Below are 22,982 nucleotides of genomic sequence, written 5' to 3'. Positions count from 1 at the left end.
ATTGATTATTTCTGATTTATTTATTGATGTTCCTCTGTCTGCCTGTTTGTTCTGTAGAGTTCTGGAGCAACACAAGCTGACAAAGGAGCAGTGGGAGGACAGAATACAGACCTGGCATGAGGAGCACAGAAGCATGCTCAGGTAAGTGTGTCTGAGTGTGAAGCTGTACAATCAGAATCAGATCAGCCTGGGAGACATTTGTGTCCTGTTGTTTACGTGTTTGTCTGTGCGTGTGTGTGTGTGTGTGTGTGTGTGTGTGTGTGTGTGTGTGTGTGTGTGTGTGTGTGTGTGTGTGTGTGTTTGAGCAGGGAGGACGCAATGATGGAGTATCTGAAAATTGCTCAGGACCTGGAGATGTACGGCGTTAACTACTTCGAAATTAAAAACAAAAAGGGCACAGAACTGTGGCTCGGGGTCGACGCCCTGGGGCTCAACATCTACGAGCACGAAGACAAGTAACCAAATCTCACACACACACACACACACACACACACACACACACACTTCATGCCTATGTTATACAGTTCACACACACTCATAGATTCATATATTCATATTCATAGATTGTTTTGATATTTTATTTACCAATAAGACAGAATTTCCAACAATCATTCTTCAGCACAAAATGTAATTATTTTTCACACTCAGGCTTTTGCTTGTCTTTTAAATCATTAAATAATTTGAGCTCTTTTGAAAATTACTAACACAAAATAATCTGGTAAAAGATTTATTATGTTTTCTGCTCACAGCTCAGTGATACATGCAGCGTGTGGTTAGGGGTCGCAAGCACTTTGCTTGATGGGACCTTGAGTTGTCTAGTTGACGTGATTAACACATGATCAAAGCTGAAACCTGACATCAACAAGAGAAGTTGCTGCCAATAACATCACCACCCAGTCACAGTTTATTTTAGGAAGGTCCCTGCTACAGCCAGTCCACCACTGCAGTTCAGTTGATTAGAATGAACAAGTGTTATGGGAGGAATGAAGTGGCTGCTGAAGTTTGCAGCCTTAAACAGAAATAACTTCAGATTTTTAAAAGTGTGTCACATACATCGCATACTGCAGTTTTCTGTTTCAAAGTCTCTTCAGAAGAAGAGCAGGAAAATCTGCAGTACTTGTGTAGACCTGGGTACTCATAAAATCTACCTCAGGTAACACTGTGTATTATTACTGGTTAAAGTGTTGAACTGTAAACTTTCTCAGCTCCCTCCATTGGTTTGACAACAGCGCCCTCTGTTGGTAAGCAGGACAGCCTAAATGTATAAATATATTTATTCCTCATAGGTTTCATATTGGCATCAGGAATTTAAACATATTTTTTCTTTTTTTGGAAATTTCCCAAACATCCACTTATCCTTAAAACGTCCAAGACTTTTAATATGTACATATCAATACCTCCTCAGGTTGTCACCAAAGATCGGCTTCCCCTGGAGTGAGATCAGAAACATTTCCTTCAATGACAAGAAGTTTGTCATCAAGCCCATCGACAAGAAAGCTCCAGTAAGTGTTAGAGTGGAGTGTGGCTGCTGATATTTAATAATCTAATATTGTTTTGTGCACTAAAACCATCATTTGCATACTTGTACCTCCAGGATTTTGTGTTCTATGCTCCTCGGTTGCGGATCAACAAGCGCATCCTGGCATTATGTATGGGAAACCATGAGCTGTACATGAGGAGGAGGAAGCCAGACACCATCGAGGTACAGCAGATGAAGGCTCAGGCCAGGGAGGAGAAGCACCACAAACAGATGGAGAGGTACAGTCCGTGCTGCTTTTCCTTTTTCAGGCCTTTACTGTGACTGGTATTTTTTTTAAATAAGTGAAACATAAGTGTCTTCATTGCAAAACAAATACAGTGAATGGATGAGTTAGGGTTAAAGGTCAACTCCCATCATAACAGATTAGCTGATGTTTGAGGTGAAAGTTGACCCATAAAGCTTTGTGAGCAGTAGAGGGCAGTGCTGCACCAAAGAAGACCATGCTCCTCGTCTAGAGCTGAATCAGCCACAGTAGCTCTTTCTAATATTTGCTGCTCTACTATTTATTATTTTGTGCTGCAAAGCAACATTTTGCAAAAGAACCAGCAGTAGTCAATAAACTTACAGTATATCAAGGAGCACTGGACACAGCAGCCAGAATGAAATGGTTTTCCTTATCTGTGGATGTGTGGTTTTAAATGTCATTTCTGTGGACTGCTGCATTCATTCATTCATCTTTGATAGTATTTGGCCACCAAACTCTATTAAAAGTAGACCCAACTTGTTCCTAATAGAGGTAGTCAGTATGTTTTCCTGTCTATAAGCAGGTTTTCATGTACACATTAAACCAGCTGACCAGGCTGTTTTCCTAACCATGTCGACAGAGCGCAGCTAGAGAACGAGAAGAAGAAGCGCGAGCTTGCAGAGAAGGAGAAGGAGCGGATAGAGCGAGAGAAGGAGGAGCTGATGGAAAGGCTGAGGCAGATCGAAGAGCAGACACAAAGAGCTCAGAAAGGTACGACTGATGTCCCCTGCTCACCTGGTGTGTTGTTGAGATATGTTTACATTAGTTTGGTGAAGTTAAATGGGGCAAGTTGTAAAAGTCTAAAGTTCACAAGAAATAACTGAACGCAACTGAAATTAAAGTTAAGTGAAACTTTGCAGATATATATTAAAAAAAATGTCTTATAAATCCCAAACTGAAAAACACGGCACACTTGGTTCCCAGTTTGCATTTTCCAGCATTTCCCAGAAAGGCCATCTGTTCGGCTTGTCTGAACGCCCAGTGATTGATGCCCACAGACCACTACTAGTTTATCAGGCCTATGAGGAATAACAGCAACTGTTATATATGCAAAGTGTCTGTATGCAGAACATTTGTCTTAATACAACATACTGGTCATACACACCCTTCTACACAACAATTATACATTCCAGCTGCTCCACATGTGTCTGCTCATGAAGAAACAGGATTTAGTCCTCTGCATGAAGAAATACTCCCAAGACAAAGAGCAAAAAAAGAAGAGATGCTGCTTAACACGATGAAGTAAACATGATGAAACTAATGAATATACAGGACTGTGCAAAAATACAAAAAAGAAAAATACACAGTTAATACAAATTACGTGAAACATTTTCCATTTATCAGTTAGCTTCATGCAAAGTGCAGTAAAGGGAACCAAACCTGCACACACTTTCTCCTGGTACTTTGCAGCACCTTGGAGAAGCTGCTGCAGTTCTTATGTACATTCAGGCTGTCCCAGTGTCCCAGTCTCTTCATGTCATCCCAGACTGGCTCCACACTGCCCAGGTCAGGGCTCTGTGGGGGTCAGACCATCTGCTGCAGAACTCCTGGTTCTTCTTGCCTCTGAAAATAGTTCTTCATGAACTTTAGTGGGTTCTGACTGAACTTATTGTTCTGCACAATGAAGCTGGGATCAGTCCAACACCTGATGGTGTTGTGTGATAAGAATCTTCTGCACAGTACTGTCCATGTGGTCTAAGGTTCATAAATGAGACCTTAAAGTGACTTTGGGGGCTCCTAAAAGACAGAAGATGTAGCATTTTTATGATGATGTTCCTCTTGCAATTGCTTTTACATGTGTGCTTTTACAGAGCTGGAGGCGCAGACTCGTAAGGCGCTGGAGTTGGAGCAGGAGAGGAAACGAGCGAAGGAGGAGGCAGAGCGACTGGAGCGGGAGAGGCAGGCGGCGGAGGAGGCCAAGGCAGCGCTGGCTCAGCAGGCTGCCGACCAGCAGAAGACCCAGGAACAACTGGTACCTACACAACGAACTAAGCCTCCGCACCAAACCACACAGAGTTCTCTTTTGAGGACTAAGTCTAATTCTGTTCAGCAGAGTCAGGATCAGAAGACTCTAAAGGACCTCACATATGAATCTTATCATTTTTTTACTCAACCTATTCAATGTGCCTTCATGTCCTGTGTGGAAGCACCTGTGGTCATTTCCACTCATTTATTCAGAATTTTCCTATATATATATATATATATATATATATATATATATATATATATATATATATATACACATCAGAGACAACTTACAGCAACAGAACGTTTTATTTTTTTGACACGTATGTTTATGTTGCTAACCAGTGATTTTATATATTAATCCCTTACTATCAGTTTTAACCTGCTTCCTTTTTATTTACATATTTGTATCATCATGCAGATATTACAGTAATAACCAGCTCTTTCATATTTGAGAAGTTAATCATTCGGTTTGATTATGTTAAAACTGAAGGTGGCTTTGGGTTTTTAGACTGTTGATTAAATGTCATGTTGACTTCAGTTTGGTAACTTGAACTGGCATGTTGCTTTTCCAACAGGCTGCTGAGTTAGCCGAGTTCACTGCCAAAATCACTCTGCTTGAGGACGCCAAGAGGAAAAAAGAAGAGGAAGCAACAGAATGGCAACAAAAAGTAATGTCACCTTCGTACTGTGTGTGTGTGTGTGTGTGTGTGTGTGTGTGTGTGTGTGTGTGTGTGTGTGTGTGTGTGTGTGTACACACCACCCCCTATCTCAAACATCTGGGGTTGAGCATCAAAGGAGCTCCATTGGACACATGACACAGATTATAAAAGCACGTGCACACTCTGTTTGTGCAATTTTAGAAATATAGACACAAGTTAATCTGCAGCATTTTCATTCTGTTTTCTTCTACTGCTTCTTATAAGCTGAGTAAAAATACAATGCAGCCAGAAATCTGCATCTGGAGGAAGCAAGTTTAAAGGTAAAGGTGGTATCAAGGTGTTTTTGGTACCTGACAGCTGAAGCATGAAGCAGTGAAGAATAAGTACTGAAAGATTTAAAAACACAGGAATGAACATGTTCAGTTTAAAACACGTTTAAACTGATTTGATGTGTTTGTGTGTGATCATTCCAGGCTCTGTCTGCACAAGATGACCTGGAGAAGACCAGGGAGGAGCTGAAGACCGCCATGGTATCTCCACCAGCACCAGAACACGACGAGCAGGATGAAACAAACGCTGAGGCGAGCGCCGAGCTGCTCAGCGACGGCGTCACCAGCCACCGCAGCGAAGAGGAACGCATCACCGAGGCGCAGAAGAACGAACGTGTCAAGCAGCAGCTACAGGTGAGAGCGGCTGTGCACGAGAACAGAAACATTATATTTGGTTTACAGTATGTCTGGGCACTGAACAGATACTCAACACAATACCAATACAAAACAATGAAATGAAATTATGAAATAAATAACAAATGAAACCAGAGATCTGGTGACAGATCTTCCATTCATATTTAATGTCATGATGATTCCACTCACTGCTTACAACCTAAAAAATAACAAATTGTAATACTGAGGGATATTTTCTGTGCTCACATGGTTTCATGTGTCACATGCTTTTTAAAATTCATGCATGTGAAGACATGAGAACAAGGCACAACACCAGCTGATAGCAGGCAGCCAACTTTTTCTCCTGGTGCAGCCTCAGGTATGAGATATGTCAGATTCAGCTTCAGGGTTTTTCCGACTTCCTACTCCTGCTCTTCTAATTATTACTGAACCTAGAGGATGATGTGTCATGCTGTGCTCCTCGTGTGTCCAGGCTCTGAGCTCGGAGTTGGCCCAGGCCCGGGACGAAACCAAGAAAACGCAGAACGACATGCTGCACGCTGAGAACGTCAGGGCAGGCAGAGACAAGTACAAAACGCTGCGCCAGATCCGCCAGGGTAACACCAAGCAGCGCATCGATGAGTTTGAATCCATGTGAGCCGGGATGAAGGGTGGACACCAAGATGAAGAGGGACAGCTTGTCTCGTTGCCATGTCAACGCCTCACTTTTCTTGTAAAGCCTGAAACCTGCTGCCATCCCAGGAGCGCCGGCTTTTGTTCTGTGCAGCAGAGAGACCGTCTGATGGACTTTGTAGCTTCAGCCTCGCCAAAGCTCTGCCCAGCAGCGGTTGGCCAATCATACTGCTACCTGCTTTCTAGAGCTGCACCCCAACAATGCACATATCCTGTCAAACCTGGGCTCCTCCCTTGTACAATACTGACAGTTTTAATGCTTGCATGTATGATGATAATACAACAGGACTGTTAGATGAAATGAGAGACTGGACAGAATTGGCTGATATTACGCTTTTACTTAACAAAATAAAATGGCCATTTGTAGCTTGTTGATGTTGCCGGCAAACTTGTCCGTAAAGCTTTAATATCTGTACCTTACTTTTATTTCTTTGTCACCAGTTTAACGATTTAAATAATTTGTTTAAGAAAGAAAAAAAATGACTTAGTGGTCTTGTTTCACACCCATCTGGCACTACTGTCGATTTCTTTTGGGAAAGTTAGCCTGTTCGGATAAGTCGGCATCACTGATCTGTTCATCAGCACCAGCTAACTTGTCTCCTGAGAGTTGTGGGCCAAAAGATCTTCAGAATAATCAGCTTACGTTACATTCTCGCCCTGTTGGCATCATCCATCCAGGGAGACATTTGTACAAATATATATTTTTCCCCACGGTAAAGATTGAACTTATATTTCCAACTATGCAGCTACAGTATGAGCTTAGGGATCCTGACGGACGTTTCAGGCAGCAGAGCAGGATTTATTGACGGAGGATTTTTGTGTCAGACGTGTTCAAACCTGACACACACACACACACACTGTTATAAAACTCGCAACCCTGAATTTGCTGCTTAGAGCCAGTTTGTCTTACTTTTCTCTTATTCAAATTTCTAGTGATGCACATTGGTCAGACACAGAAACACAACAAAATAATGAAGTATTAAATCATTTTGGGTCACTGACTGACTTACAGCAGAGAAATCTCATTCCCTCATTATTAATGTCTGTAAACACTACTCTGCATTGGGACAAGATTTGTTACTTTATCAAAATGATTTAAAATAAATGTTTAAAACTCTCCTCATATGATTATGCAGATTTTTATTGAGACATTTGTGGTTTGGAATTTTACAAATATTCTGATTTAATACAAATAAAAACGTTTAAATCTTTTGCCAACCACAAAAATAAATCTCTTAGGAAACCAATTTTGATTAAAAATGAAGAGGCCTGTATTAGACGAGCCTTAAAGATCATTTCACAAATATAATATTACATTCGTCAACATATTTGCAGTGAAAATGAAAATCAGAGATTAGCTGTTAACAGTTTATGTTATAAGTAGTGTTGTAGTTTTAATGTCTGTATTTTTTCAAAACTTGCTGTAACAAAATGTTTTTGCATGAAGTCAGAAATATGTCATTCCTATTAGGTTCATTTTGCATCATATCACACTAATGTGCATCCCTGGTAAATAACACTGAAGAGCTGCTGAAACTACAAGAACCAAGCAACACGTGAAAACTCAAGTGGTGCGTTTATTGCTCATTTTTACATCACATACAAAAACAGTCCACACATCTCGTTTTGTCACAGTTTCCCAGTTTCTGAAGTTATGACCAGTTTGTCTTTTGTGCTTTTGTTTTGGGTTTCACTTCCTAAAGCTCTGTTGAGTTCCTGCACACAAACATCTCCAAAATCACGTCTCACTAATGATGAGTAGGTAAAACTCATTTGCAGAAAAACATTTCAGCTGATTTTATTCAGTTTTTTCTAAAATGGTTCATTCATTTGGGCTGAGCACATCCTGTATGCAGAACTCTTTCAAAATAAATTTAAAGCAATACTTTTTGTAATGCACATTATGTTAGAATATGAATTACTTATTTTTGAAACATAATTTCACTGGGCTTAATCAATATACCTCATGATTCAGCACATTTGTATATAGCACTTTAGGTTTTAAGGCCTAAAATGTATTTTGGAACCGAACTCTTCGTCTGCCAGCAGGACACACAGTAAAACAGCAGCAATGGTCCAACTTTTCAGTATGTTCTTCCTTATTTTGGTTTATCATAACCACCATTACCTGAGTGAGGGGCAACATTGGAAAGCAACAGCCTTTTTCCCTGAAGAGGTGACATTTATTATTCTAAATTATTCATTTGTAGAAATGAAGCTGGATTAAAGCACATTAGAAATAAAAGTTGGAATAAACTCTAATAACCTGGGACATTTTTTTATCTTTTACATTTTTTTCATGAAATAAAACTGGTTTCAAGTCAGTTTTAACCACATGAGCAATAATTAAAACAGCGTTTTGTTCGTCTAGTCCTGACTCACAAATTCTTAAAGGTGTGTCTACACTGAACATGTAGCAAATTTTGGGTAAACCAATTGCATGAACAGACATTTGCTGTAAAATATCAAGCGACCATTAAGCAAAACACAAATTTCCCTGTTTAATTTCAACTGAGGAAAAATGATTTAATGATGCACGAAACTTGTCTTTTGACCCTATGTCCTATAAAACACTGGAGAAGTTAAAGGTGCTACAGGCCTTTTGCAGAAAGAACAAATGGAAATGTCACTGCAGGAAATGCACAGGTGTAAAACATTAAGTTCACGAGGCTGCGTCAGTTTCAGGGAGCTGCTTTTCTGTCATTAGCTACACGTGATCCCGTGAGTGGGCTCTGTTAATAATCCAACTTTTTCCTACACACAAACAACTAATGCAAGTGTTGGGTGTGTTTTCTGTGTGAATCCAGTGGATTTTTGCTGCAGTGAACTGAAGTTTAAAATGTTTTAACTCGATGAACTCCACTAACTGAACATGCAGAAATAACAGAAAGGCAAGAAACTGCAGAGGAATTGCAAAAAAACTGGAGGAGGAAGTTTTTCCTGGAAGTTTTGAGGTCAGTCCAAGACAAACACATGACACACACATGGTTGGTACATATGTTTGCAAATATCTTAACACACCATGAAGATGCTGATTTGCATGAACTTTTACAGAAATTTCCTCCATGTTTCAGTCTGAACCCAGTGTATCAAGTAACATATCAGAGATCATCCCCTTGCTCAACAACAGACTCACTCATATTCTCTTCCTGCAGACAAACATAAGCACAATTAGAAAAATAGCTCTTTAACACCTTCATGAGGGTAGAAAAATAGTTTTTGCCCTTATTCACAGGAATGTTGACCCAACACCTTCAGAGGTTTGACTGTAGAGTGTGAAGCCTGTAGAAAACACCAGCACACAGTGCCAGAGCGCTGGACTGACTCAGTCAGCAAAGTCATGAGAGCATCAGAGGAAAATATATCCAATGACTGACTGTTCAGATGAGGGAGGAACGAGAACTTGATCCTGAGACAGATTACAGTACAGCCTTTGAGAACAAAGCTTTCCTAGTAAAAGAAAATCAAGACAATAACAAAGTTGTTGTGGTTTCAGATTTGTGGGAAAGGTGTCATTAAACAACTGGAGCCTGGGCCACAAATTTGAGAAGCAGTTGTGCTTTGAGCCAAGCTCATTATGAACCAGTTCTGAGTCATCAGGGTTGGGCTGACCCGACCTCTACCAAAACCAGTTAGAGGGTTTACAGGTTTGTTTGTTTTTTAGCAACACAGCACCATGCTTTCAGTTCATTCACAATATTAACAATACGTGTTACCAGGAAATGTGAGGTGTTCTCTTCCCTGCACTCGGAATAAAGAGAATAAAACACCTCTTCATATAAATAAAGGCTAGATACCAAAGGTGACAAAGTTTGCCACAAATACTCAAAATATTCAACTCGAAATATTTTTTTTTTTGTTTAAATATTCTCATATAAAACAATGATCTTGTTTAAAAAGTTAACAGGATACAATTTGTATCAACAAAGAGAGATGTCATCTGGCTACTGATTTTCCACCAGCCAGGCAGGAGTTTAGCCGCACAAACAGTTCTCAGACATTTAAACAATCCTCTTGGTGGAGATGATCATAAAAATAGGATCATCTCCTGCACCAAATACAGCTCAAAGTGCTTTGCATTCAAAATATAACTGGCAGATATATTAATGATGAAAGTAGCTGTTAGTGGCACTTCTTGTTCAGAGCATTTCTCTGTGATGTCTGGGCTGGTTGAGGTTAGACTACTGTTGTCTAAGTAGGATAAATACTATGCAATGATCATGACTGAATTAAAAAAGTTACCACCTATATATATATATATATATATATATATATATATATACACACACAGTAAAACAGCAGCAATGGTCCAACTTTCAGTATGTTCTTCCTTATTTTATATATATATATATATATATATATATATATATATATATATATATATATATATATATATATATATATATATATATATATATATATAAATTTTTTTTACTTTTCCTGTTTTAAAATCTGAGATATTTTCCTTACAAAACTACTGTGTCTGTGAGAAAAGTTTGCAGAACTAAAAACTCCTGTATCTTTAGCTCTTCCCACTGCTGTCATAATATTAAACGTCTGGAAACCTTCTGTGTGGGAATGTGTTAAAGTGTTTACAACTCGTGCCGCTTGTCTCGCACTGCAAAGCTGTGCCTTTAACAGAAGAGTGTAAGAGTCACACCCTATGTGAGGCGGCCAAACCCTCTGCACCAACTGAGACCCTGTGTCTCATGCACTGCACATGTCCACACACACAAAAACAATAAATTAACACATAGTTCAGATTAAGAAAATACCAACACTCTTCATTCAGCCTAATCATTTCTGGCAACCATCCTCTCTCTCATCAGCCACCTTGATATGATTCAGAAGGAACAGTGGATGTGTTTTTAAAACCATCAGTCCTCAGAGGTGATTAACCATGAAGTCAGTTAACAGAGCTATCCTAACAGAGGAAATAAACTCTAATTCTAATGTGAACAAACAGTTTGGGGTTTTCATGTGGACTTTTTGCTATCTTCTTTTGTGGGTGCCGCCTGAGTTTCACTTCCCTGTGGGGGAAAATCCACAAAATATCACCACAGCATCTGATCTGCCACCTGCTAGAAGAGAAACAAACCCCTGATCCATCTGTTGAACTAATTCAAGCATTAAATACAGTAGGAACGTATTTTCACTGTGGCAATGAAATTGACAATATACATACATCACCTCCATTACTGTAAAACTGAGAAAGTACAAATTTGAGCTATACCCTGATATGATTGTAACAAAAAAACAAACAAACAAAAACAAAGCTGAGAAACACAAAAGTGCCCAAAACAAATAATGTTAATAACTTAAAATAAATAAATTTAAAATGAACAACACTTGACACCTCCCTGAACATACCTGGTGTCTTAATTCATAATAACCAACAACAGACATGCACATTAAACCCCAGCCTTTCCTGATCTTAAGTGCTGAAATAGCAGGCATATTAATATAAATATGGCAATTTGGGGATTTCCCTTTACAAAATACCATTAGAAATAATGGGACATCTTCCCTGCAATGAAAATTAGCAGTTGATTAACAGCTTAAGGAGCTTTCTATCTTGTGCTTTTGGTCTGTGTATGTCCAAACTGACTAACATATATGATGCTTGCATGGACGAACCTGCAGAAGTGAGCCCAGCTAAAATGAAGCTGTAGCTTCAGCTTCTGACTCAGTTCAAGAATCGTGCTGCGATTTCTCCATCAAAATCGCAGCTGCGAGCTCCTGAGCATCCATCACATCAGGGTTTCTGGTCATCACCATCCTCACCAGATCTGGAGGGAAGATACCGCACAAGTTAATGAACATCCTCTCCCTAAGCTCCTGGTATCGACCCAAGGCAGGGGGCTCCTGGTGCTGGGCTAGGGAGGGCAGTTGGTTTTTGTGCGTACTTATGGATGGAAGGGACACCTGGGGGACTGTTGGATGACTCGAAGCTGAAAGGCCACGGGGGGATGAACGGCCTTGCCTGCCCCAAGGAGAGTACCAAGCCTGCTCAAGAACTTCTGGGTGCCTCTGGGAGGTAAACATGTCATAGAAAGAAGACTGCTGATAATGGGTGTCCCAGTTTATCTGATGCTGTAGTTGTTGGTTATGGATGGGGTAGTTTCTTCTGGGTGGAAGTGGCGTCCTTTCATACACTCTGGGGTCTTGGGTCAGGCCTTCCTGCCAAAGGGAGTCCATCAGATTACGGCCCAGAGGGGAGTTCTGAGAGCGGGAGTGAGCAGGGGATGTTTGGGGTGGATGAGCTGGGAAACTGTTAAGTGATGGATGCTGAAGATGGGGTGGGATGTAGGCTGAAGGAGTCTTGTAGGGCCGTGGAGATGCATGAGAGATAACAGCAGAAGGAGGGTCTTCCATGCCAAAGCCATGCTGTCTCTGCAGTACTTGAGGACTGGGGTAGCCATGGGGAACATGATGGCCCAGACCAGGTGGGACACGACTTGTAGGATGGTTGTACTGGCTGGAGCAGTGATGACGGTGGCAAGGCTGGTGATGATGATGGTGGCACTTGGGGCCATCATCTAACAAGAGGTCAGGGGAGAAAGAGTCTGAGCTGACACTTCCTTCACTGCTACAGTCTGACGGCAGCGATCCAGCTCGCAACTCAACTGGGCGGAAGCATTCAGGACTCTGTGGCATGACCAGACTGAGGCTTGAGTAGGCTTTTACCACTGAGGCGTATCCCAGGTCTGGAGATGCGCATCTATGGTAATTGTCAGCTTGGCTGGGTCCAGAGGCTCCAGCAGCCCTGAAGCTACATCCACCACTTCCCCCAAGGTGCACCCGTCGGTCCAGGCCTCCTGATGAAGGGGGCCCCCCTGGAGCAGGATGCCCTAGGAAGCTGCTGCTATCACAGCCACTGCTGCCTCTGCCATTGCTTCCCTTACGCCCTTCCACTCTGGACTGGACCTGAAGCCTGTCCTCCTGGAGGTCAGTGAAGAAGCTCGGAGGGCTGCGGTTTGGCTGTTTCTTTTGAGTGTTAGGACTGGACTCAACCTCAGCCATTTCATCTCTTTGACCAGAACTCTTCACCATCAGGGAATCTTCCAGCAGGCCTCTGGAAGCTGCTGAGGAAATTTTGGCACTGGCACGGAGCTCATCAGCCACGGCTCGCTGCGGCTGGCTGCCCCTTTCAGGGTGATAAAACTTACACTTGTGGCCATATGTGCACTTCTTGCCTAAAGGAAGAAAAAAACATATTTCTCATTAATGAATGGAATAAAAATGTTTTGGAAAGAAGGATTGTATTAATATCTTTCTTTTGTTGTCATATTTCCACTCAAATCATCTTCTTGACTATAAAACAAAATAGCTAAAAATACATAGGACATTTTTATATTTTTAAACTCCAGTAATGTAGCTTGAAAATGGAAAATCACGTTGTGTACTATTTCTTATTCCTAGTTAACTTTTTAATATGTTTCAGTTTGTTTAAAGACAAAGTGCTCCTCTGACAGGAACTGAAATAAACATAAGTTCCATTTTTACCATAAGGACATGGCTGCTTCCTGTGTTCGGGAATAATCGGCCTCTTCCGGAGGAAGTTTTCCAGGCTGGGCCCATGGCGTCCCAGTGGGTCATCTGGTGGCATGAACCTTAACATACAAGTTATTGTAAATCAGGGCTCTTCAAATACATCGACAACCTGAAATCATCTGTTTTCCTTGTATCCACTACATTTTACAGTTTGTATAGGTTGCAACAACAGCACCTCAATGTTGGCAGCACAACACAGCAGCAGCACAAGCAGCTTAAACAAGACATAAACTTCAGTAGGTGTTTTTTTTTTGTTTTTTTTTTTTGAGGAGAAATGATCTGTGGAGCCAAAGTGCAGTAGTACAGATCAAACACAGAAGAATGAGGAAATGAAAGTGTCTGATAAGTAAATAGGAAATCCTCAGACCAGAATGCACTGCAGAAGGATTAAGGATGAAGGAATAGTGGTTTTGTTTAACATGTTTGACAGTGCTTATGACACACTGCATGATAGGAATAAAGCCATAGACATGAGTTCATTTGATTTTAATGGCTGATGCATAGCAGCAAAGCTCCCTACACCAAAGTGTTTGGTCTTTAATCCATTTCCTTACACCCAGAAAAAGATCAATGAACCTCTCATTTTTCTCTGAGGGAATTTCTAAAGAATTTTTCCTGAAGAGAATTAACTGTCCTTTGGCATCAGTTGCTTACTTGTCATTTACAAAGGAATACATCAGCAGACGCTCATCAATGAACTTCTTCCACTCTGGCTTCTCATTGGCTAGATCACGGTAGTTGTCATTTGACACAATGATGCCATCGGATTCATAGGCCAGTTTGACAATGAAGCGGTCATCATAGCAAACCACACGGCGTCCCTGCACCCGGCGAGATGGAGTGAAAACCAGGATCTTCTTCTTCTCTAGTCGCCGCAGGATCTCTTGGTCTGAAGAAAGAGAGGGAAGACAGTTTAACATAAAAGGACAAGAGACGGTTGATGTTGATGTATTGAAGAAGACAAGAAATCCTTCCCAAAGGATTCATGAACACACTTCTGCATGTCACTAAATGAGACAGTAGCTGTTACCTGTGATGAGAGCGTCAGGTCGTGACTGCTCCTTTCTCCATGCAGGGACAAAAACAGTGATATCACGGTGCCCTCGCTCCAAGAACCAGTCTACAGCCAGCTGGATGCCCTGGCAAGAGAACACTTCCTTATTTCCATGACTGCAGAAGAAGAGCAGGAAGAAAAGTTACAATCAGTGATGCAGAGACAACAAAAGGCAATCGCCAAAAGCACAGGATTGATTTTTATTTTAAAACTACAGCGAAGGTTTGTTTTTACTAGTAAAGATGGTGACTACAACAGGAAAAGAGCCGTGTATTTAAAGGTACAATGTGCAAAATTTAGAGTGAGCAGAAATGGAATATAGTCTTCATAAATATTTCTTCATTAGTGTGTTACCACCAGAAAATATCAACCTTTGTATTTTCTTAATCTTAGACTGAGCCTTTTAAATCTAAATAGGGAGCAGGTCTCCTTTCACGGAGGCAGCCATGTTGCACTGCCATGTTTCTACAGTAGCCTGAAAGGACAAACCAAATATTTTTGCATTTTTTTGCATTTTGTTTTAGAGATGCTGACCACCATACAATTCCTCACACCTGGAAACATGGCAGGTGTGTGTAAGAATCTGCTCAGAGTTCTCCAATCTCACCACTAGATCTTACAAAATCTTCATATTTTACCGGGCACATTTTACAAGAGAGCCTAACTGAGGTCTGCATGGTACAGCTCATAATACTTAATAGAAGCTTAATTTCAATCACGGTCTGTTGTTTTTTTTTGTAACTTCCTATTTCTTAAACCACACCATAAGCTGAAATCAGCTGAGTTGATCATCACAAAAATTTCCAATAGAAACCAACTTCCCAAACATGCATGAAACACACAGATTAGTTTTACAGTAAACCAGTTTATAGCTAAATGAAATGATCCTGTCTTGAGATCTACATAAGTTTTGACACTTTAATTAAAAATGTAAAGAAAAGAGAAAACCAGATAATATTTGTTTCCTTTTGTAATAGGGTGAAGGCTTAGCTGTCTTAAAGGTGTATTTACATGTATGTGCAGGTAGAAGGCAGAAAAGCGTTATCGCTTCCTCACCTCATGGCTACATTGCTTCCATCCACCACAACGGGCCGAAGGTTTTCTTTGTCCTCACGGAGCTGGGATGGACACAGCAACCGACAGGAGTCCAGAGAGGAATTAGAAGAAGAGGGTGACAAAGACGTGGAGGAAGACTGGGATGGTCCTTGCTGTTCTAGCTCTGTCTTGGTTCCTAGTTTGACCAGCTCTCCCAGGATGTCGTTGATGAGTGCACCGGGGCCCAGTTTCCTGAGCACCAGAAGCACCAGTTCCTCAGAGTATCCCAGCTTGAGAGCAAACTCCACCTTGGCTCTGCAGTCTGTGACAGGGTTGGTGAAGGGTGAGGTGTCTGGCTGGGGGAGGTCTCCAGGGGATTGGTTTGGTGACAGGTCCAGCCTGACTGGCTGACAGACTGAGGAGGACGCTTGGTGGCGAAGACAAGGCTGGTCTTGGTGAGGGTTTTGAGATTCAGGACCAGATCCATTTTGGAGCCGGTCATCTTCACTGTCTGAGACAGCGCTCTCCTCAGAGAAGTTACTGCAACTACTACTGCTGCTGTAGCTTGAATGAGTACTACAACCAGTACTACTGCCAGTACTGTTACTGCTGGTACTCAGGGCACCTGCTCTGATTTGCAGGTCTCCTACATTCCCAGCACCTGTCATGATGCTCAGGCTGACCTGCCGCTCAGTACCTTCCACATGGAGGTAGTCCAGATCCAGCCCCATGCTGAGGATGTGGCCTGTCCCATCCTCCAGATGGTCCCTCAGGCCCATGAAGCCGTCTCATACATCCAGCTCCACGCCCTCCGTGACCTCCCAGGCACCTGACCGACCCCACTGTTACTGCTGATTGCTAACAGCTCACTGACGGGACCTGTGAGTGAAGCTTTAGGGAGACACAAGAGGTTGGAGGTTAAGTTCCTGAGGGTTACATGAAAGTGATAATATGAAGATTATTTAACAGGGACAGGAATGAGTCGGATCTAGAATCTTGTCTATTAATTTATACAGACAATTAATTAAAGCTTTACCTTTCACATTTAGAACAGCTTGCATGATATTTACCCCTAGCATTACCATGTGATCTATATCTGATACTTCTAACTTATAATAATGACCTTTATATAAATTTTTGCAGCACGATATCTGATCTGAACATGGTCTGACTCACACTGCAATCACATTTCAGTCAGTCAGTAAAAACAGTCAGTACAGTGACAGTACAGGCCACGTTTTTGTTGAAAGGGCACCTCACTCTGCTTTCTACAGAAAACCTGTTCCCCTGACCCAGAATGCACCATGACAGGTCTACCAGCTCCACCTACCTATTTTGCATATTGTGATCTCACCACAGAACAGCAATAGTTATTTATATCCTGCCTCAATGTATGACTCCTGTGATGCTGCATAAAAACTAAACTTAAACAGAGGAAACACAACAGGCTTAAAAAAGGTCAAACGAAATAACCTGTAACCTGCTGTCCCACCTCTACTGACTTTAAAGAAAAAAACTAATTATACTAGGACAAGAGATGCCAAAGCACTGACTCTGGCATGTTCATAGTTACTGTACACAATTACTGTACACCATCGCCAATAAACATATCTACTATACAGGCTTGCTGGATGAGTCAGGGAATAATGCCGCTCAGTTTGGGTTTCACTGGGACTGGGTAACGTTTGCTGCCAGATATGTCTCACATTCAAAACCACTGGCTCCAGGCTAAATTGCAGGATATGGCTTGTTCCTTGTAAAAATGTTGACTTGAAAAAAAAAATCTAACAATGTTCAAAAATTAACATAATTACATGCATTCAGATGCAATTTAAAACTGCACGCCCGGTTTGGTTATGCTTACCAGACGAAGATTGATGACAAGGCATTTGGCTGTATGTGGTATGATAGCTCAATCCTACTATATCTTGGTACCTGATGCAAAAATGCTCAGCCACAACAGGTGTCAGCCTCTTCCTGGATTATTGATGAGTAATGGAAGTGTTGACACAGTACTTGAAAAGCCTGTTTCACCACAGCCTCCAGCAGGAAATACGAAACATTAAATTTGATGTGACCAGTAACGTTTTCACCTCAAAATATACCCACAACACAACCAATGCAAAGCACGAGAAATCAGCCTCAGCCAACATCATACCTTTACAGAACCTCAGCACTAGCTGCTGCGCCACCTATAGGCAACAAAAGCAATGGCAGTCTCAGGTTTAAACAAACTGCAGGCATCCAGGCATGTGGCATCTACAGGCAAGGAAATTATATTTACCCGAATACAAAACACCATTGATGGTATCTCTGGCAATTTGTCTGAATGAGTGTGTATCATACTATATGTTAAGATAGTAAATAGGAACATCACGTTCTCACACTGATGCTCATAACATTCAGTCATTTTCTTCAAAGATCAAAATATGAATGAGAAAGCAGGAAATATGAGCAATTAGGATGAACCCTCAAGGTCATTAAATCCTCTTTTTCTTCTCAGAGCGTGGCTTGTTGGCCCCTGTGGGGGGGACCGGAGTGTGATGAAACAAAGACTGATCTGTTGCTGTGGGAAATTGGTTAGTGACCCTTGTAAATGAAAACAGGTCTTGTTTGTCTGATGCAAAATTTGATTTCTTTTGTTCATTGTGCTGCATATTATCAAAGATGTGAACAATGAGCAAGGTCATTCCCCATTTGCCTCTACTTGCTTTTCTGTATAACACAAGAACTCATTCTTTAAGGAGGTCTGTGCGTAAAGGAATAGATAGTCGCATGATAACACAGCATGTGTGATCTGTGGACAGAGTGACTGTGCCACAGACAAATATCAGTGTGTAGGGTTGTTTATCTCTGGAAATACCCATGAAGGGTTATTCCAAAGCAACAAACTTCTCATGTCTGTAAAAAAAAAAAAAAAAAAAAAAATTGGTTTAAATGTTATTTAGAGTTCTTTAACATTTATTTTTACAGGCCAGCGTACCCTCGCAGTGAAACTATTATTAGGTCTTTGTCAGATTAAAAACATTTCAGTTTGATTATAGTGCAGCTCTAGAAAACATCTCTGGTTCAGTCTCACAGCTGTTTGGACAGAAAACCATCCTGGCATTAGCACAAACTTAACTTAAACCTGGCACGGCAGTGTAAGGCTGCCGTGCCTTATGATTTGACAAGGACACACCATATTTTCCCTGACTACCTTGAAGCATTTATTTTAAAGCCATCATGAGATGGAAACAACAAACATGTTTCCTGGTAAAAAAAAAAAGAGTTGCCACAAATTGTGTGATGTGAAATTTCAGTTACATGGTATCATCTAAAATTAATATCTAGCTCATACATACATACCACAGTGTTTTAATTTAGAAAGGGCGTTTGTATTGTTTAGGATTTCAACTTATCATTTGTAACTCATGTATTTAAATTAGTTACATAGTTTTGTTTTAAATTAAGAATAACATAAGATATGAAATAACTTTACAAGCTGTACATAATTAATTTGGCTGGTTAAAAAAATATTTTCTCTTTTATCTTTTTCAAAAGAATTAATTTGACACGTAGTGTGCATCGATATGCACTTGCATATAGGAGTCTCAAGCACCGGAAAGCAGGAGCCTCCTAATGGCCCGAGCCTCGACGTCTAAGCTGCCGCTCCACTGTTTGTCACCCTGAATGCCACAAGAGGGTTGGAATAATTTAGTCCGCTAACAACAAAAGAGGCACAAAGGGAAAGAGCGAGAGTTTGTTTTTGTGTGTGTGTGTGTGTGTGCGTGTGTGTGTGTGTGCATGCATGCATGTATCAGAGGGTGGGGGGGTAGAAGTGTGTCTGGCCTGCCGTCCTTCAACAATGCAGCTGCCACCCAATCTGTGCTCCAGTGATGGGAGTATTGTTGTCTCTGCCTGAGCTGTGTGCACAGACGGAGGCTGGGGAATTTTAAACCTGTTCACCCCCACCAACACACACACATGCACTTGATGCCTCAGTCATAGGTTACCAGACAGAAACTCTGAGTAGTCAGCAGAAATAAGACTGTGACACAGCAATTGTAAATCACCCACTCAGAGGGTGCCAAGGGCGATCATTGCAGCCTGAATTATTAGTACGGCTTTTACTGTTGCATTTTATAAAAACTAAAAATAGAAATGTATGCACATAGTTGTGAGCAGATGTCTGCAAGCTACACTATACACATAAAAATGGATAAACAAACTTTCTAATTCAAATATTTAATAAAATGGGTAAATAGCCCTGTTTTAGTAAGTGCTTCACTGTTCCTTTAAGACCCAAAGCCTACAAAAAAGTACTGATATTATGATGATGTATAATATCAATGAAATCCATCCATCCATTCATCTTCTATACCCGCTTTTATATCGATGAAATCTGTAATTTAATTGTAGTGAAAAATTTTTTTCCTCATGAAGAAAAGAACATCTAAGATCAAAATACAAGGATCCTAATATGCTTTAGTTCAAATAATAAATCAAATAAATGTACCTTTTAATGCTAAGTGGTCATCACCACACAAAAACAGTGATGACAGTAAAATAATATAATCTGTGTTTATTATGCACATGTCTTAAATAACAGTATACACACTTGATATTTCAGGGAAATACCAAGAATTTGAACATAAAATATTTTTAAATAATATAATTATTGATATCACAAAACAATTAATGGCAATATGACACACAATTAATGCTATAATCTACAAGCAGCTATTGTGCTGTTTACTCTTACATTAATAAACTACTTATCAACTATATTATTTATTTCCTGCTTGATATTAACTGGTATGTCTAAAACAAACTCCATAAAAGTACAACACCTGATCAGCCTCTTCTGTTCGGCCCTGGGTTACCATTTAGATTTATCAAAACTATAAATCTACCACAATGCTGAATTATATCATAGATGATTTTGATTTTGTAAATTAGTGAAGAAACCATTTCTGTATCAATGAGTTACAATGTGTTACAGACGTTTTAGAATTGTTTTTGTCTTTAATCTTATTTTTAAAAACTCCATCGTAATAGAAATATAAAAAAGATTCCTTAGGTTCCCTTGGTTGATACAGGGTTTTGACTGCAGGATTGTATAAACATATAATACAAAAGGAATAAATCATCGCTCATCTTATCTTCTGTAGGTGTGTGTGCATTTATTGGCAGGCGGGAGCTGAGTCCATACACAGTGAGCAGATGCTGCGGCCTCCACATCAGTCACCCACCCTGCCCGCACTATCTCTGTACGTGTCATGATCCAGGGTTAGCCCCCCTGGGGGTGTATGGAGGGATGACCTCCTCTGAGGCCAGACCCTGACCAGTCCCGTGGGGGAACCTCACGGCTGCCATTTGCTGGCTAAGCCCAGCAGTGAGCCAGTCTGCCACACCAGCAAACGGCTCGGAGGGGGACAATGGGAGTGGAGAGAGCGGGGGAGGGGGCATGTATGGGCAGCGGGGGCAACAGATGCCTGCTGAAGCCACAGGGGACCTCCATGAAAGCATCCTCCTCCTGCACCCTCCCCAGCTACTCTCCTGCAACTGGTGGTGTCCCGATTCATACTCAGTCATACATATCGCCACTGTCATGTGACCTTTTACATAGGGGGTTATGGCTAGGACTCACTTTCACCTCTAAGCTACGCAGACTCCCGGTTATGTTTGGTGCTGCCTCTCTATTGCTGCAACTGAATCAACGATCAGACATGTCACAAATTTTCATAAGTGGGGGTATAGATATGAGAATGAAACTACTGATCAATCTTCACCGTCATTATATATATGCAGTACTTTTGAAATAGGAGCAGATGAATTAAATTGGACTGAAATTAATGTGTTATGCTGCAGGGGAACCCCAAGGAATCCCCCCAACAAGCCCTGGTTACAAGACTTTCAGTCACAATTTCACTGAACACAATATGTATTGTATTTCTATACTAAAACCTTTGAAAGTAAACAACACACTCCTGAAAATGAAAACAGTAGACACTGTCTATAAGTCCAACCATTCGAGAATTTTGTTTTACCGTGTGAAATAGGTTTGAGCTACAGACAAAAGACAACGTTGAAAGTTTTTTTTGTCTGGTTAACTCATTGTAGTCATAGCGTTACTCCACATATGAGCATGTTGGTCATAACTACACTTAAAGGCTGTTGTTGCTGTTAAACTAACTACAGGTCCCTGTGCGGACAATATATGATATGTTCTTATGAAGAATCAGTGGGTTTTATGGCAATAGTGTATATTCAACATGCAGAATTTAGGCTAACCAAGGCCAAATACGTATGAGAACAAAACAACACTTACCACACAGCTCCAAGAGAAACAAGGCAGTGAAACAGAGAAAAGGGCAGCAACTCCTACAGTGTCTGTCCTGAAACACTACCTTGGGTTACTCCAGTACCAAAGCACAAAGTCAGAAAAACTTCAAGGGGAATTTTGCGGTGAAGATGCTGTAAGCCTGGATGTGTGACAAAATCCCATTTAAAGCAAAAAATAATAATATTAAAGTCAAACTTTAATATCCACTAACGAGTTGGAAAAATAAAGCTGTCAATCCAAGTGCAAGCTAAGCAAAATGAGTTTACTGGGTGAGTTTAGCACCAATCCTAAGAGCCTTCAAGTTCTCCTTTTTGGCTGAGAAGCAGAGTGCAGTGTCTTGTAGCTGCAGGTTTAGCAGTGTGACTGACACCAGAGGGAGTGTAAGTCATCTAGCATCTCCTCCCAACACCGAGTCTGCCCCCTGACCAATACAAATGCAGAAATCTGACCACAAACACACACGTCTTGCTTTCCTGTCTTATTCCGCACACACACCAATCACCCACCTCTCCACCAATAAAAAGGGAGACTAAGATAAGATAGGATAACTCCACCCCCTCCACCCCCACCCAAAACCTCACAAACACACACACCACCACCAGCCCATCCGCCGGCTCAAGCCATGAATGGACGAGAAGGCGTGAGTTGACAATGGTGGGGAGGGGGACACAAAGCACGGCCCTCGGCGGGCAGCTGCACACAGACACACCATGCTCAGGGCCATTACACACACACACACACACACACACACACACACACACACACACACAAATACAGATACATTAGGATAAAGAGCGAGTGAAAAAAACCCACAGGACCCAGAATTGAGCCCTGCGGAACACCTGGTCCACTATCGACGGCTGCTGTCTTTGTTTCATGGGTGGGGGACTGGTTTGACTCAGACAATGAGACGAATTATATTAAAAGTAGTGTGTATCCCCAAAAAAGGGTGTTAGGCATGTAAGTGCCTCTGTCTCCCTCTCTCTCTCTCTGAAGGGGAAAAGCCTTCAAAGTACTAAGAAGCAGAAAAGGAAAATAGTAGGAAAAGAGAGAAAGGGGAGAAAAACAGAGTAGCTTTATTGTTTGGTCATAGCCCTGACAAAATGGTGGAATTTTTTCAAAGCCCTCAGTTTGTGAAAGGAGTATTTTAGACATCAAGAAAAGACTGTCTGCCCGTCAGACTGGGCTTAAACAGCTCCAGTTATGCAGCCATTTCACTTTCAGAACGAAGAAGTTCATTATTTT

The 22,982-nt window shown here is 41.2% G+C and overlaps 2 protein-coding genes across 5 annotated transcripts in view; one reads left to right on the top strand and one right to left on the bottom strand.

Moving 5' to 3' along the window:
- The window catches only part of LOC113123247 (radixin), a 30,290-nt gene extending 23,405 nt beyond the window's left edge, over positions 1-6,885 (top strand). For all 4 annotated transcript variants that reach the window (XM_026295082.1, XM_026295079.2, XM_026295081.1 and 1 more), the window contains 9 exons: positions 58-141; positions 309-455; positions 1,406-1,502; positions 1,595-1,758; positions 2,365-2,495; positions 3,596-3,756; positions 4,328-4,420; positions 4,885-5,094; positions 5,567-6,885. In XM_026295082.1, the coding sequence (XP_026150867.1) occupies positions 58-141; positions 309-455; positions 1,406-1,502; positions 1,595-1,758; positions 2,365-2,495; positions 3,596-3,756; positions 4,328-4,420; positions 4,885-5,094; positions 5,567-5,731 (1,252 nt within the window). In that variant the 3' untranslated portion in view covers positions 5,732-6,885. The remainder of the gene's footprint in view (positions 1-57; positions 142-308; positions 456-1,405; positions 1,503-1,594; positions 1,759-2,364; positions 2,496-3,595; positions 3,757-4,327; positions 4,421-4,884; positions 5,095-5,566) is intronic.
- A 3,313-nt stretch (positions 6,886-10,198) lies between these two features.
- Positions 10,199-21,799, bottom strand: LOC113123502 (endoribonuclease ZC3H12A-like). Its single transcript, XM_026295652.1, has 6 exons — positions 21,723-21,799; positions 15,431-16,300; positions 14,351-14,490; positions 13,975-14,209; positions 13,273-13,379; positions 10,199-12,962 (listed from the first exon to the last, which is right to left on the bottom strand). The coding sequence occupies exons 2-6, from the start codon at positions 16,186-16,188 to the stop codon at positions 11,458-11,460; spliced, it is 2,745 nt and encodes a 914-aa protein (XP_026151437.1). The 5' UTR covers positions 16,189-16,300; positions 21,723-21,799; the 3' UTR covers positions 10,199-11,457.
- Between the last annotated feature and the right edge of the window lie 1,183 nt (positions 21,800-22,982).

Source organism: Mastacembelus armatus, chromosome 21 (genome assembly GCF_900324485.2).
Source record: "Mastacembelus armatus chromosome 21, fMasArm1.2, whole genome shotgun sequence".
In the NCBI taxonomy this organism is placed as follows: Eukaryota; Metazoa; Chordata; class Actinopteri; order Synbranchiformes; family Mastacembelidae; genus Mastacembelus; species Mastacembelus armatus.
The sequence above is the reverse complement of the archived record's forward strand: the minus strand, read 5'-3'. Positions and strand labels throughout refer to the sequence as shown.

Bases quoted from the DNA above. Each gene is read 5' to 3' on its own strand.
- LOC113123502 (XM_026295652.1), bottom strand. From the start codon at position 16,188: ATGGGCCTGAGGGACCATCTGGAGGATGGGACAGGCCACATCCTCAGC. The intron at 14,491-15,430 runs GTGAGGAAGCGA...CTTCTTCTGCAG, and splicing joins GGAAGCAATGTAGCCATGAG to TCATGGAAATAAGGAAGTGT. The intron at 14,210-14,350 runs GTAACAGCTACT...CTCTTTCTTCAG, and splicing joins ACCTGACGCTCTCATCACAG to ACCAAGAGATCCTGCGGCGA.